The sequence below is a fragment of the Chelonia mydas genome, chromosome 4 (genome assembly GCF_015237465.2).
Source record: "Chelonia mydas isolate rCheMyd1 chromosome 4, rCheMyd1.pri.v2, whole genome shotgun sequence".
In the NCBI taxonomy this organism is placed as follows: domain Eukaryota; kingdom Metazoa; phylum Chordata; order Testudines; family Cheloniidae; genus Chelonia; species Chelonia mydas.
Genome location: NC_057852.1, coordinates 99629513 through 99646828, shown reverse-complemented (window position 1 = coordinate 99646828; position 17316 = coordinate 99629513). Strand labels below are relative to the sequence as shown.

Below are 17316 nucleotides of genomic sequence, written 5' to 3'. Positions count from 1 at the left end.
AACTGATACATGGCATTCAAGCTCCGGGAGGGTGGGGGAAGATGAGGAGACGCCTAGGGAGACCCACTGGCACTCTGCATTGACCTCCCATGATTCAGCAATTTCTCTAGTTTAGCACCAGTCAGGTCCCGAGGCTAGACTAGAGAGGTTCAACCTGTACTGTTTACCTTTATGCAGTTCTTTAAATACTTAATATCTCACCAATTTTTTTCTGATACAGGGGACATTTAAAGATTTTTTTTTAAACTACTTGGAATTTTTATCTCTTCCTCTCCCGCCCCCACTTACTGCAAATATAAAAATCCTGTTTTACCTGTCATTTAAAAGTAGGTTTCTACCAACATTCAAAAATATTTCCTTGGTAACCATAAAATATGTACTGAAGTTATGGAGATAATTTCTGAAATGTTTATTTTGCAATGTCCACTCGTAAGGTTTTGTTAAAGGAGCACCCAAGAGAAGGCCACCGTAGAGAAACTAAATGAATTCTTTGCATTGGTCTTCACTACAGAGAATACAGAGATACACACATCAGAACTCTTCTTTTTGGCTGACAACTCTGAAGTTCTGTCCCAATTTGACATGTCAGTAAAAGAAGTTTTAGAACAAACCGATAAGGTAAACTGTAATTAGTCACCAGGACTATGGTATTCATCCAAGAGTTCTGAAAGAACTCAAATAAGAAATTGCAGAACTATTAACTGTAGTATGTAACCTAATACTGAAATTAACCTCTGTACCAGACAACTGGAATATGTAATGCTTTAGAATTTAGAATTATTTGAGGCAGTCAACAAGCAAGCGGATAAAGGTGATCCAGTCCATACAATATATGCCGATTTGCAGAAATCCTTTGACAAGGTCAAAGGAAAAAATAATCCCAACTACACATATACAGTGGTGGATTCTAAATTAGCTGTTTCCCCCAAGAAAGATATTGAGGTCACTGTGGATAGCTCTCTGAAAACTTCTACTCAACAAGCAGCAGCAGTCAAAAAGGTTAACAGTATGTTAGGAACTATTAGGAAAGGGATAGAAAATAAGACAGAAAATATAATGCCACTATATAAATCCTTGGTGCATCACACTATGAATACTGTGTCCAGTTCTGGTCACCACATCTAACTTTCATACGAGGAGAGACTAAAATTATTAGGGCTGTTCAGCTTAGAAAAGAGACCATCAAGGGAGGATATAATAGAGTTCAGTAGAGTCATGAATGGTATGGAAAAAAATGAACAGAAATGTTATTTACCCTTTCACATAATACAAAAACTAGGGGGTCACCTAATGAAATTAACAGGAAGCAGGTTTAATACAAACAAGAGGAAGTATATTTTCACACAATGCACAACTAACCTGTGGAACTCACTACCATGGGATATTGTGATGGCCAAAAGTATAACTGGGTTCAAAAGAGATAGGTGCATCAATGGCTATTAGGCAAGATGGTCAGGAGGGACACAACATTATGCTCGGGGTGACCCTATACTTCTGGCTACCAGAAGCCATGAGTGAAAAAGGGTGAATCATTCCAAAATTGCCCTGTTCTGTACACTCCGCTGTAGCTCTAATACAGACCACTGCAGAGACAGGATAGTAGACAGAATGGACCATGGTCAGACCCAGTATGGCAGCTCCTACATCCTTATTCATATGGCTACAAGGTACCCAGTGCCTCTACAGAGGCTCTAAGGAGCCTCAACTTCCACTGACCGCAATGAATTACTCATTTATAGGGCACTGAACAACTTAGAGGACACATTCATACATAGAAGTGGTTTAGAATAATGAAATAATACTTTGATTTAAAAATAACACAAACTTCCATTAATTTCTGTTCCTCAAAACTTTTGCAAGGACATGTATAAATGGCACTTTAAGCAAAACAAAAACAAAAACAATGCAAGGACATGCACAAGTATGCAAATGACATCCTGGAGAACCACCATGGCCTATTTTTAATTACTCTACCTGCACATTTCTTACAAATGACAACACAGAGATTGATGGATGCCCAGTCAGGATCTGGAGCTTTACAATCAGCACAGCTCCTGTTTGACTCATTGAACCATATCTTCTCAGCTACTTCATAATCAGAGAGAGTTTCTGCTATCGATTGTTGCAGTGCTTCAATCCACTCTTGTTTCTCTCCTTCCGACTCTGCTGAAAAGCTGAAACAATTGACTTTTCTGCATTATTGATCTTTATTTTAAAGCCCAATTAAACCGGGTCTATGGTTTCTCTTATGCATTTAATCTACAAATGAAATTGCCGTTCAAAAATTTGACTTCCCTACAGATTTAAATATCAAGACTAGATATATTCTTTCATTTTGTTGCTTAATGAAAACTCCCTTAACATTCCAACATATCATTTCTTTAAAAGCTAAATTAATTATATGCAATAGTAGTTTTTGGCTCACTCAACTTTCATTCCATGGTTGCTTTCAATCTTTTTACTCCATATACGTCAGATTTAAAACTTGAGTTTAAGCCACAGTATCACAAATGAGGACATAGCCAACGGAGCGATTAGTATTTACTAAGCAGGAGAGATGGACTATCCCATAGATAATAGCTCTAAATAGGATATTCCTTTACACAGACTATCTAATGTTGTTGGTTTAGTGTAAGTAAAATACTCACTATCTGACCCAGTTAGCCACAGACTCAAGTCATTGATCATGACCAATCTACCTGCAGTTCTATGCTGCTAGAAATGAGAATCAGACAGGACACCAATGAAACCGAAAATTATGCTTGCTTTTTTAGTCTCCTGTCCCACAGTTAAGATCCAGAAATCCAAGGAGAGGGATAGGAAAAGGAGCAATCATTTCCCGATATTACTACAGTTTCATTTAAAGTAGAATAGTTTACTATGACAGTCCATAAAAGGTTTGTATATCTGTATTAGTATTCATGCTTTTGTTTACAATAGCATTCACCACGGAACATAATCAACTTGCTACTAGCTTCAATGGGAAGTTCTTCAAAGGGTTGGCATATGATCCTTTTTTAGAATAAACTGATAACTAATTACATGGACAAAGTACTATTTTCAGTACCTCTTTTACCTCACATTTTTATTTATTTCTCTAAAAGAAAAATAATTTACAGTGATCTCTCCTTTTCCTTTACCCTTGCTTAGAATGAAACCACACACTGAAACTCAATTCATCCTTACATTATAAAGAATAAGAATTTTTAAGGCCTGGGACATCTAGTAGACACTGTACTTAGAAAGGGGTGTAATAAAATCTTACAACTAAATAAAATCTTACAAATACTGTATATAAAAACACTGAATAAACATATTTTAAATTACTGCAATTTTTACCGAAAGTGAGTGAGTAAGGTTAATTTTAATGTCAAGCAAACATTTCTAGAATTTACTACCAGCACTGAAAATTTTTATACATAAAAATGTGAACAGCTCTTACCTAAAGCTTTTATAGGGAGTGATTATTTCAAAAGACTGTTTTGCTGTCCTGTCCACTTGTTTTACATTCGCCACATTCATAGGGATTATAGTGATACCAAACCCAGTCTTAAAATCCTAGGCAGAAAAAAAATGGAAAAAAATTAAGGTTTCATTCTTCATTCAGTAATCAGAAGAAGATGCAAAATTATTAAATCAGCTGTTAACAAGCTCTTCTTGACTGCATTGAGAGAGGACAAAAAATACCTTAACTACTTTCTTAATATTACTTTTCTATGTAAGCAATTCCTCTAGTTCCTAGAGGGATATTATTTGAGCACAAGTGAGAGGGTAAATGTTCTATGCAACTGAATGGGAGGTAAAGTGGTCTAAGAGAAATCTCTGTTTTAAAACATGATTCACTGGATTAAATCATACTTCAGTTTTTGCTAACCTCGGTTTCTACAGTGCAACTATGTATATCCTTATAGATATAAATATGGGCATTTCTAATACTAAGAGAATGCTTTCACAAAGTTCATAAAATTCTAGTTCTTGAACATTTGACTGGTTTTGTCATTGATCTATTGATTGAATTTGGGCAAGACATTTCACCTCTCTGTGCCTCAGTTTCCCAATCTATTAACTGGGGACAGTAAAGCTTGCCTTTGAAATGACCTTTGGATGAAAAAACACTATACAAATGCTTAATAGTAGTATCTGTGGTCTTCTTACAGATGCTGAACGTGGGCTTGCTTCCATTTTTAATAACAAAATTGAGCAATAAAAGGAAAACTCATATAATTCATATGTTTGTAGCATAAATGTTAAGTAATAATTGTATCACAGAAGGAAACAAAGGATTTAGCACTGTAGACACATATCGTAACAGATTCCCTACCCCAGAAAGTTTATAATCTTCATTTTAGAGCAGACCCTAAAACAGTATGGAGCCTTGAGACTCCATTTCAATTAAAGTTGCTTAATTCATTGAAGGGGGGAAAAACTGTTTATGATTTCCTGCAAGACTGACACACCAAAACAACTCCTTAAAGTTGTTCTGTTTAATTTTTTAAAGTTAGATTTCAAGTACATCAACAACAAAACTGAAGCTATCAAAAACTGCTGTGGCAATTAGTACTCAAACTAAGAATTTCGCTATATGCCCTTAACCCCCCCTTTCCCCCCCAAAAAAAAAACTCTTTCTAATGCAAGTTTTTCATCTTTTAGATTTAGCCATTTCCCCCTCCCTTTCCTGTAATTTTATGCCTCTAACATGTTTGCATTTATTTTTCTTCACTTTCAGCCACTTCCTTACATTTTCTCCTTACTCAATGACTTTGATCCTGATGTACCTATTCTAGAGAAGACCAAAAGCTCTCTGTCAACTAAATTCATCCTCTCTGATCAGTTCTATGGGCACAAAATGCGGAGTATAATCACTTCTGAGAATAGACTTGACAGCATGTTCTGTAGTAATGAAGTACAGTGTTCTTTAAGTCCAATTTCACTGGTGAAATTAACTGAAGCCTGATGCGTTAAAAAAAAAAAAAAAACACATTGTGGCCGAGAAAAGCAAATATTTCGTTTTGAGCTACATTGGCTATGATGGGTAAAGTCACACGTGAAGAACAAGATAGAAAGATAGCCAACAAGAAACTAAAGGCTTCACTACTTTACTTTTAAGCAAACTAAATGATGCTTCAATTAGTTGCTTATAATAACCCATAAGAAGGCAGAGCTGAATGAACAAATGGCACCACACCTGAAGAATTGTGCACAATTCTGGTTGTTAAATAGAGAATGGATATTGAGTGAATGGAAGAAGTATGAAAAATAGGATCTCAGAGCATATAACCTGGAGTCCTGACTGGAGGCAACTGTGCTTTATCCACACTTCTTTCAACTGCCAATGGGGGCGGGGGGGGGGAGAGGGGGAGAGTGAGGGGCAGGAGAATGGGGGAGGATTAAGGTGGAAAAGCAGAGGAGGGGGGGAAGATCAACTTATCCCCTCCCCATCCCTTTTGCATATAATTAATTACTTTTCCCCCTTCCCATAAATTTGGCCACTGTAATTAATATGGACCATCATACCAAAGGCAACAACAGAAGTTTCAAATATGAAGCCACTCAAAAGGAATCAGAAAGGCACCGGGTTCAATTCCCTTCTCCACCGCAGACTTCGTACACAACCTTGGACAGGTCACTTCGGCTCAGGTCCTCAAAGGACTTTAGGCACCTAACTTCTGGTTCTGCCTCAGCTCTCCAGCTATAAAATGGGGATAATAACATTGCCCAAACCTCACAGATGCGTTGTGAGGATAGATACATTAAAGATTGTGTGATGCTCTGATAATTTGTAATTGGGGGCCAGATAAGTACTATAGATCGCTAGATAGAGGGAAATAAATATAAATATGAAAGTGAAGTGATTCCTTTTTTTGTTTTTATGCTTTCACTACCTCACAAAAGACTCTCTTGCTTTAACAGTAGATATTGTAAAAGTTGGGCACTTCACAGCACTAGGAGGAATATCACAAAAGGTTCCTTACCAAAACACTCTTGGACTTATTTACGGTACCGTATTTCATTTCATGTTCGATACCATGAAACTTTCTTATAAGTGTGAACATTTTTATCTCCTTTCCCATTTATTTGTTTCACCACCTGTTAAGTTTTGTCTTAAAAAAAGATTGCAAGCTCTTCAGAGGAAGGACTATCTTATTGTTTATCTGCACAGCATCTAGCAAAGTAGAACTACAGTCCGGGTGAGGCCTCTAGACCCTATTTTAATATAAAACTGCAAGGCATCTACAAGTCAAATATATGATATAAGAAGTCGTTTCAAACATTTACCCACTCAGGCCCTCATCCTCCAAACACTTACATACAGAATAGCCCTACTGAAGACAGTAGAACTACGCTTGTGCATTAAGTTAGCATGTCAAAAAAAATTCGCAGAACTGGATTTTGGTAAGAGGATCTTTAGAAAGCTGCAGCAACTGGGGAGTCAGTAATACCCTTCTTATTCTAATCTGAAAAATATAACATAACACACTATACAACCAGTTACTCTATGCCTTACTGCTGCAAAACAGCACCCCATCTGGTAACTATTCAGCAGCTGGAATAAAACAAGTTTTGTGAGTGACACACAGCAGAATCAAGGTTCAGAAATTGTAGGCTCTCTTGATTGCAGCATTGTTCTCTTCTTCACTACTAGGAGTTTGAACTGGATGTAGGGAGGGAAGAGAGTGCTGCTCTTAGAAAGATAAATTAATTCATTTTAAGAGCATGAGAGGACAATAGGGCCATTCAAGCACCAGTCAGAATGCACAGAAGATCAAGTATCTCCTCTCTGGAATAAGAATTGTTTTACCCCTACAGATTGAAAGCTCATTGTTCAGGAGAGATTAAACCAGTACGTTAGACTTTCTGAGCAATGGAAGAAAAAGCTTAAGAACATTTAAAATATAGAGGGAAAGTGGAGTTTCTTAATTGGAAAAGTCTATATGATATATTTGTATTTTGAGGAATATATCTGGAGGAGAATAAAAAAAGGGGATCCTGGACAAGAGCTTTTTTTAAAGCTGTATATAGGACACACTGGGAGAACAAAAATACCAAAAAATAAATCTCAATTACACACTCATGACTCTAGGGAAAGGGAGCTATCCATGAAATAAGACATAGGGAACCTAGCATATTTGCCGTAGTAAGCGGTAATTTTCCTGCAGCAGGAATTATTAGAACATACGATCCCCGCTGTCATTACTACAGACGTCTGTATAATCACAACCTAGAAAAAAATCCTTCCCCCACATCGAGCCCAGTACAACAACATACACAATAAAAAAATAGAAAAAATATCTCCTAAGTCTGCCAAATTGCTTTCTGTCCTGTATGCAACGTTTTCATAGGGGAAAGTTACTATTCTGCAAAACTAGATGGCGCATCCAAAATTCTTTGCACTTACATTCTAACCAAGAATCACAGTGTGTCATAATTGGTTTCGTTTCAGAACACCCCTGTAATGTCTATCTACATCTGTAAACTGGGAATAATGGACTAAAAGAGTTTAAGGCTCACATTCACAAATTTAGTAAAGTCAGGACCCTATATCCATATCTAACTAAGATGTCTTATTTTCAGAGGTGTTGAACATTCACAGCTCTCAGAAAACAGGCAACCAAGTACTTGGGCCTAAGGTCATGCAAGAAACCTAAAACATATTTCTGACTAGAGGAAAAGTCTTGCGGCTCCAAGTTAAATATATGTTCTACCCACAAAACCATTCTTCCTCTCAAGGGGAGTACAGTCAGTCATATACAACTTTACATTTCATTCACTTTTATTTGGTATTTCTGGTCACCAGCTTAGTTCCCCTTCCAGACAAAATTTTGGCCAAGCCCACAAACTGCAGATTTGTGGTTCTTTAAACTCTGCAAGTGGTTTTGTAAGGTTATTTAAAAGTTATAAATAGCTGCGTTCTGGTGTGCTCTACTTTTTACTGAACATATTATTTCTGCATGGTGTAGTCTGTTGAAAGACTTATAAGAGAGAGTTAAATTGCACAGAAAAAAATCCCCAGAATATGTGCCCTTTATTGCTTCTTTATGATGTATGATGACAACTTCAAACGTTTATTCGAAAGAATCAAACAACTCTACTTGGTAATTTTTGCATTAGAAATATCAGTCCTAAATTCCTCTGCTTTTTGCTGAAGGACAAGAGGGATAATGAGGACACCACAGAAGATTGAAAACTGAACAGCAGCTTTACTGAGAGAAGACGGGAATGTTTAGATTGGAGGGTTACAGCAGAATGAGAATAAAAGGACATGTTTTTCAGCTTTTTGTTCTAGCCTGCTTTACTCAAAGTCATGACAAAACGGGGCGGCGGGAGGGAAGGGAGGGAGAATGTCTCTCTGAAAAGATTCAAAATCCCTTCCACCTGCAACAGAAGACTGGGAATGCTGCAGCTCAGGTTTCAGTCTGTTGTGATACTGCTATCCCAATCAAGTTGTTCAATCCTAAAGTCCAGTAAAAACCTGGAATTCAACACTTGATATTTAAACAGGTAAAAATATATATTTAAAAAAATAAAGGGAAAAAAAATCTTCAAAGCCCTTTTGACATTGTAAAAGAGCACCAAAGGGTAAAAATAAAACTACTCTCGCGATTGCAGTTCACCTTTTTGACAGTCCTGCAAAGCAGTCTAAAATATGGTCTTCTAGATTTGTGAAACTATTCTAGTTCCAATTTTCCTTCCCCAGTAGAGTGCGTGACCTTTAATCTTTTTTAATCAATTCAATGCTTCAAAAAGTATGATCTTGCATGTTCCCTTAGATTTACCTTTGCTTTTTGGAGTAGCTCATTTGAGGTTTACTTTATGCAAGTTGTCACAAGGTTTGTGGAATTTACAGCAACCCTTCCTTCTGAAAACTAAAGTCCCTTAGCAATTTAACATGATTTAGACTCCCCCCCCCCATACTAGCCCCACATCATTTGATTCTCTTCTAGCAGCCAAATAATTTCAAATAGATTACAAGCTAGTAGCTGGAGTACCTTCAGATGAGGCAGTTAAAACTCCCTGATTTTTTAAGTAGGGTGCAGTTTAGTATTTTCACCATGAAGAGATTGAGAAATTTGTTTCCATATTAATAGAATGAAAGAAAATTAAGATACGTATCACCAGAATTTGAAAAATATAATTGTTCAATAATCTAGGAATCATTTTGATTATATTAATTCTTCTCCACAAAGCTATATTGACTTGTCTCATTTTAAAAGGTATCCTTTGCTTTAGTCTCCCCAGTTGTCTTTCATCAGGTTTTCCAAACCTTTAAGATTTATGCCCATTCACATTTCAGCCTAAAATCTTTTAGACCTATATTTCAAGTGAGCACCGAGAGAACCCATATGCACACTTTCTTATACCTTTTTATTGATGATGTTTTAGAATGTAAACAAAGCACAGGGTATACATTTACATATTACGCACACAAAAAGGAAGTTAAAAGAATATTTTCAAGGTTTAAAAGTCAAGCATTCAAAAGTTAGGAAATACCAGAATAAAGGCTACCTATGCAACATTAAATCATCCCCATAGCATGTATGCATTATGATGCCATCTTTAACTGATCACACACTCACTCCCCTCCAAAAAGGATCCCACATTCAAAGGACAAAAGGGACCTGCTCTGGGAATAAATCAGGGTTGAGTAGTAAAGGAGATGATTGTTTCCGGGACCCCTGCTTTATTTGTTGCAGAAGGTGGAAGGTGCGCAGTGAATGAGAGAGAGGATGGCAGGAAGAGAAAGAATCGACTTATGGTTTAGGCAGGTGAACGCTGCCCTGGGAAACTGGATTTGATCCCTATCTCTGCAGCAGTTCACATGGCTTGCTGGGCAAGTCACTTGCACCACATTTTTCTGGGTGCCGGACTTGAGGCCAACTGCAGAAGCACGAAGCACTAAGCACTCACAACTGCAACTACACGCTTGGGAACTCTGCTCTGACTATATTAAATGCTATAGAATAGTATGTTCTTCAACCTCAGGTCCTGGGTGTCTTACCTTGGGCACCCAAAACTAGTAGATACTTTTGATCTTTATGTCTCTGTACCTCAATTCATCATCTGCAAAATGGGGACAAAAAAATCTACTCATCTCACAGGGGTGCTGTGAAAAATAAATTAATGTTTGTGAAGCAGATACTATAGGGATGAGTGCCATAGAAAAGCCAATGGCGAAATTAATAATTCTGCCTTCAGAGCAGGGTCTGAACAGTGGACACTAAATCACATCTGGGGTTCCACATTGAAGAATAAGGATAAAAAAATGCTGAACAGCTGCTCACTAAGTAATCAACATCCATCCTGTGTCCTGAAAGGGCCAGGATTCCTGTGGGAAAAAATAGTATGTGAGCATATAATTAAAGACAATCATAAACGTATAAAGGTATCGAACTAAGGTTGCATAGGCATTTCCTAACGTCTGAATGCTTGGTTTTACAACCTTAATAATGTTCTTTTATTGTAGTTTGTGTGAGAGATTTCCTAGGTTTTAAAAAAAGCAAACTGGAAGAAAAAAAAAACAAAAATGAATTTCCATCATATTGACACCCACATGGGTCATTACCAGGGTTCGAACCTTCACATCCACCAAACAGACCTCCACAACTTGAGCTAACAGAGTAACTGATAGGCATAGGGAGTTGTAATTCTCTATGTAGACCAGCACTAGATGACGAGAGACGGTGCCAAAGACTAACAAATATTTGCTGAGAACAGAAGAATAGTGAGTATCAGGATTCTTGGGTTCCAAGAATGACCCTAAACACATATGACTATGTTGTACACAACTACAGTCATTTGTCTCACTTATTTTTAAGATGCTACTCAGGTGAATTTCATTAGCTTATTAGCTTACACCCAAGATATTCAACAATTAACTTCAACCCAGTCTGTCTATTAGAAAAGAGTAACCCACCAAAACCAACATTTAACAAGATCCTGAATCACTGTGGAAACAGACAACTTAATAAAGCAATGTGGAGAAAGTTAGATGATAGTCTCTCTTGGAACCTTGTCTAAAGTGGGGGCAGGGGAAAACATGACAAAGCATATAAGATCTATTAACAAACAAACGCATCTATGATTATCTCTGAGAAGCATTTTAATAGTTGTAGTTTTGATTCTTGGGGGACGAGCTGGCGTAGCTCTTGTTTCAGTGTAGTCTAATACTACTAAGTAAAACAGAAAATTTGAGATACAGTCTAATAATGATTACTAAGAGCCATAGAAATTTACTATCCCTGCAACCCAAACACACACCACTTTTGGTGGACCAACAACTTTGCTCAGTTTCCGTCACCACACTTGGGCATGATAAAATTAAGAAGTGTTATTATAAAGAAAGAAATCTGATGAGGCCAAAAGGACAAGTGCAGAGTCCTGCACTTAGGACGGAAGAATCCCATGTACTGCTACAGACTAGGGACCGAATGGCTAGGCAGCAGTTCTGCAGAAAAGGACCTAGAAGTTACAGTGGAAGAGAAGCTGGATATGAGTCAACAGTGTGCCCTTGTTGCCAAGAAGGCTAACAGCATTTTGGGCTGTGTAAGTAGGGGCATTGCCAGCAGATCGAGGGACGTGATCATTCCCCTCTATTCGACATTGGTGAGGCCTCATCTGGAGTATTGTGTCCAGTTTTGGGCCCCAAACTACAAGAAGGATTGGAAAAATTGGAAAGAGTCCAGCAGAGGGCAACAAAAATCATTAGATGGCTGGAGCACATGACTTATGAGGAGAGGCTGAGGAAACTGGGATTGTTTAGTCTGCAGAAAAGAAGAATGAGGGGGGATTTGATAGCTGCTTTCAACTACCTGGAAGGGGGTTCCAAAGAGGATGGATTTAGACTGTTCTCAGGGGTACCAGATGACAGAACAAGAAGTAATGATCTCAAGTTGCAGTGGGGGAGGTTTAGGTTGGATGTTAGGAAAAACTTTTTCACTAGGAGGAATGGATTACCTAGGGAGGTGGTGGAAGGCTCCTTCCTTAGAGGTTTTCAAGGTCAGGCTTGACAAAGCCCTAGCTGGGATAATTTAGTTGGGGATTGGTCCTGCTTTGAGCAGGGGGTTGGACTAGATGACCTCCTGAGGTCCCTTCCAACCCTGATATTCTATGAAAGGCCTTCAAGCTGTGATGCAGCAATTACTAATCATGCATTTATTACATGAAGCTATTTACACAGGTAGCAAAGAGTCCTGACAAAAGCAAATAGGAGGAGGAGACAATGGCATAGTAGTTTAACGATGGCCCGTTAATTTCTCTTTTGTACATATGCTGTTTAAGTAAGCACTGTATGAAATGCAAATACTCATATAATAAGAAGTGGAGTGGTAGTCTCTCTCTCAAAGCAATCAGAAACTATTAGTAAAATATTAAGTTTGGGGTTAAAGAAAAGTGGTCCTGGGATCGACTGATTTTTTCTGGAAAGTCCTCAAGGGACACGATCCTGCCTTGTACTTCAGTGATGAGTTAGACTGAAGGGGAAGTTGCTAATAATGATACATAGTAGTTGCTAATAACTATAAATAGTAGCTGCCCAAACATTCCAGCCATACTTGCTCTCTACCACTTCTCTCTCTCTGCCAGGCACCAGGAAAGCACAACAGCCTAACACCATCTGGGTGCCATGAATGGGAGACAGAGCTGAATGTCAAAGGCAGACTGATGACATCGCAGACCAAACCCAGTTTTACATAAATGGTGAACCGGGGGCGGGAGAGCACATATATCCTTGTGGCACCCTGCATGACAGAAACATTGGCGCAGATGAACAATTCCAATTTGTACAATTACTGTAATTCCCTTCCAGCCGGGCTTCCTCATACCATGTGGCATGTTCTGAATTCAGCAACACATTAGCTAATAGGCATGAGCTACTGTGATCATATTATGCCTGTCCTGTGTTATTTCCATTTGGCTGCCTGTAGAGCCATGAAATGGTATTAAGATGATCCAGCAAGTTAAACAAAATTTTTATGTTTAAAAATAAAAATATAAAAAGCCTTTAACAGAGAAAGCCCAGGATATACTCAAGACATTCAACATTTGGCTCAGCCCAAAGGGTGTTCACTCTGACACCATCTACTGCGTAAGAAATCTCGTCATCATGTATCAGGTCACAGATAGTACTAACACAGGTCTTATGATGGGGAACTTGCTCCCATTTAACATCCATCTCAGCTCCTCACACCCCACTTTAAACATTTTCCCCCCCAAGAGCGATTTTATTATGACCACTCTTTAACACTTAACTAATATCTGGAAATTCATTTATTATCTCTGCCTTTAGTTTTACCTTGTATTAGGGCTCTTCCATCTGTTTCTTGATTATCTATTTTTATGTCACATATAGTTTCCATCTTGTAGTGTTCAGTATCCTGAACTCCTTGGCGTGCAAGGGAATTTACAAATATAATTGTTACTATTAAAATTTCAAGTAGGCATCTGGACTTCTTGAGAACAGAAGCTAAGATCGAACCTAGAATTCTGCATCCATATTTATCAAGCCAGTTTTCTTGAGACCACTTTTAAAAGTTATCAAGCTCTAACATGATTTTCTAAGTTCTGATATGTGTGTAATAATGTTTTGTTGCTGAAGTTTCAAAGGATTTTATTTTGCCTGCCTTGCTCAAGCAAAACTGCTAGAGAAGTCAGTGAAAGCACTGAGTAAGTGCCTGGGGTACATCTACACTGAGAAAAACCAATAAAACGAAACACCCATAGCAACTAGTCTAAGAGCCTGGGTCAACTGACTCAGGCTCACGGGACTTATGCTAAAGAGCTAAATATAGCAAACCAGACATCCCTGCTTGGGTTAGAGACTGAATTCTAAAACTCAGCGATGGGGTGGGTTTCAGAGCCCAGCTCCCAGCCCAAGCAGGAATGTTTACCCTCCTATATTTAGCCCCATAGCCCGAGTCCCATGAGCCTGAGTCAGTTGATGCAGTCTCTGAGACTACTTGCTGCCGCAGTTTTTTGTTTTGTTTTGTGCTGTGTAGACGTATCCTAACAGATCTAGATTGTGGATCATGCAAAGCTAGTGCCCCTCCTCTATAGAATTCCTTCCATGGCAGTTGTTGGATGTAATGCAAGACTCAGTGATAGGCCCAAAGGAAGGTAGAGTTCCTGCTTCCACAATAAATTACTGAATTGTTAAACCAATAAGCCAACAGCTATTTGTACAAAAAATAGTCACCCCAGTGAGTTGGAATTTTGTTTAGAAAGCACAGTGCTTTTACTTATTTCTTAAAGGCAGAGAGGTTTAAAAAAATTTAGTACTCATTTTCTACACATAAAAGTAATTCTATAGTCAAATCATTTTTCCTTTTGCTTTGGCAAGAAGAAAATGTACTAGTTTCATAGTTCACAAATAAAAAATGGATATTTTTTTCCTTCATTAAGCGGGCTGGCAACACTGCTCAATTGAGTGGATTTCCCCAAGTTTTATTTATCTCCAAATAGTCTATGAGATTCCAAATATTTACAAAGTAGGCATAAAAATAAGTAACAGTACTGAGTTTGAACTTTTCTTTTCAAGAACATCGCATCTACATACATCTTTTTATTGACCTACTTTTAATGGCAAGTACTATCCAAATAGGATTAAAGATAAAAATATATATATATTTTCATGGAAGTGTGCAGGTCAGCAACAAACAAGCCTTATTATAGAAGTGCACTAGTGACTGTTTAATTAAGAACTGGGTCTAGGATACCCCGTTTGACAGGGCTTTAAAACCTTTCCAAATTTAAAAAAAAAAAAAAAAAAAAAAAAAAAACCACAAACAGACCTGTTGTAAGAAACAAAAAATGAAAAGTTGCACTTTAGATGGAGTTTTTGAATGTAGTTCGATGAAAGTAGGGAATGCCCACAGAGGTCAAAAAAATACTCTGGGGGCAGGGGGGAACTATTGCTGAGATGTTGGTGGTTTGAGTCTTACATTTTTTTCCAAAACGCTTTCCAGCAGACATAAAACCACTAGCGTATCACATCGCACATGCAATTTCAGAAAACCTTGCTAAGTGCAGGTGCTTTTGAAATCTCATTTACTAATGGAACGTATTTTGTGCGTGCATGCACCTGGACCTCTTCCAGCAAAGAGGATTATTAACCAAAACTAGCAATGCTGATTTCAGGGTCCTATGTCCGGGCTGCAGAAGAAGAGACTTCTCTTTTGTATCCTTGTGTTTTTATGCCATAGTCAATAGCCTCAGATATAATGACCATGATTGATCTCCTCTGAAATATATGGTGGAAATTATGTCTGCCTACATTTTAATATTCTCATCAAATCATAAAATATGGCAAATTATCTTCCTTTTTTACGTGTATTTGCCTACTTGATGGGTAACAATAGCTTTACATGAATAATTTTTATGTTTTCTCTATGTCAGCAAACTCATAGTTCAATTTTATTTCCTGTAGTGTAGCAAGCAGAAGTGGTGCACAGAGTTCCTCTTCAGAAAGAGAGGAAGACTGTTCGGGTATTGCATAATCTGTAAGGTGGAAGACAAATCAAACGCTATTCTTTGCCACAATGAAGAAGTTAAAAACAAGTCAGAGACAATGGGAAGATGAAAACTGGCTTAGACAATCAACACAACTATCTGGACAGTTAAATGAGATAATAGAAGTTTCCTTCCTTTTCAAAAATTATTTCTTTCAAATACTTCAGACTTGCTGCTGGGACTCTTCACCAGCACTAAATTAATCTCCAGATCAGAGATAAAGTTCCCACACATTTTAGTGCAGCATCATAGACAGAGGAAATACTGAAAAACTAAGACCACCTTCAAAACAGGAAAATTATAATCCCTACTTATCGGCTAATTTGTTTTCTATGGTTTGGTTAAGACAGCACAAATACTGGGTTCCTTTGCTTTACTCACTGACAAGACGAAAACAAAACACTACACAAACTTCCCAATCTCTACCTCTCCCTCTTTGACTCCTCCAGTTTGAATCCCTCAGATCTTAAAAGGTATCTCAACATATAAACTATTATTTTGTCAAAGCCTGAGTCTTTGCCAAAACAACAGAAAGGGAGTTAGGAAAACTAATAAGAACATAAGAATGGCCATACTGGGTCAGACCAATGGTCAATCTAGCCCCTATCCTGTCTTCCAAGAATGGCCAATACCAGGTGCTTCAGAGTTCCTTCAGAGCTCTTGGGTGAAAACCATCTGGTCCTAAGGACTTTTACGGTTTAATTTATCAGTTTGTTCCAAAACCACCTCTAATGACCTCTCAATCTGGGACAGTTCCTCAGATTTGTCACCTGAAAAGAATGGCTCAGGTTTGGGAAAACCTCTCACATCATCAGCCATGAAGACTGATGCAAAGAATTCATTTAGTTTGGCCGCAATGGCCTTATCGTCCTTGAGTGCTCCTGTAGCAGTGGCGCCAGTGACTGTTTAGCAGGCTTCCTGCTTCTGATGTACTTAAAAAAAAATAAAAAATTGCTTTGACTAATTGCTCTTCAAATTTCTTTTCTCGCCTGTCTAATTATACTTCTACACTTGACTTGTGAGAGTTTATTCTCCTTTCTAATTTTCCTCTATAGGATTTAATTTCTAATTTTTAAAGAATGTCTTTTTGCCTCTAACAGGTTCTTTTACTTTGTTGGTTAGCCACGGTGGCACTTTCTTGGTCCTCTATTATGTTTTTGTTTGTTTGTTTTAAATTGGGGTGTACATTAAATTGGGATGTAATTTGAGCCTCTATTATGGTGGTTTTTAACAGTTTCTATGCAGTTTGCAGGGATTTCACTTTGGGGACTGTACCTTTTAATTTCTGTTTAACTAGCTTCCTCATTTTTGTGTAGTTCCCCTTTCTGAAATTAAATGCTACAGTGTTGGGCTTCTTTGGTATTTTCTCCCCTACAGGGATATTATTTTTTTATTTTGGTCACGATTAGCAAGCGGTTCAGCTATATTAGCAGCTATGGGCACTCTTTAGCTCAGTCCAGGTTGAACTAGAAGAGTGAGTGGGGAAAAGGGAATTTCTGAAAAGACAGTGTCTAATAAACCCTCTTTTAAGTATTCGGTGACCGCGGGCTCTGTCCACAGATGCATAGCTGATAGCGTGTACCATAAAAGACTGCAGGGAATACCAAAAGGTAGCTTTGCAAAGTTTATCCACATATTCTTCTCCAGTCCAGCCCAGGAAGGGACTAGAGCTCTAGTAAAGTGACCGCACCGAGACACACTAAACAGAGAACTTCTATGGCCTTATAAGTCTCCTGAACCTCTAGAGATGCCTCTTTGAACTCAAAATGATTTTAAAAGGGGAATCCATTACCCCGAAGATTTTTGATCTAAGTA

The 17316-nt window shown here is 38.0% G+C and overlaps 1 protein-coding gene across 9 annotated transcripts in view; it reads right to left on the bottom strand.

The window, feature by feature from the left end:
- ARAP2 (ArfGAP with RhoGAP domain, ankyrin repeat and PH domain 2) overlaps positions 1 to 17316 on the bottom strand; it is a 195673-nt gene that overhangs the window by 107755 nt on the left and 70602 nt on the right. For all 9 annotated transcript variants that reach the window (XR_006290154.1, XR_006290155.1, XM_043544542.1 and 6 more), the window contains exons 10-11: positions 3443 to 3558; positions 1975 to 2174 (exon numbers count right to left, since the gene is read on the bottom strand). Coding sequence is in view for 7 of the 9 variants with exons in the window: in XM_043544542.1 (XP_043400477.1) it covers positions 1975 to 2174; positions 3443 to 3558 (316 nt within the window). In the remaining 2 variants the exon portion in view is untranslated. The remainder of the gene's footprint in view (positions 1 to 1974; positions 2175 to 3442; positions 3559 to 17316) is intronic.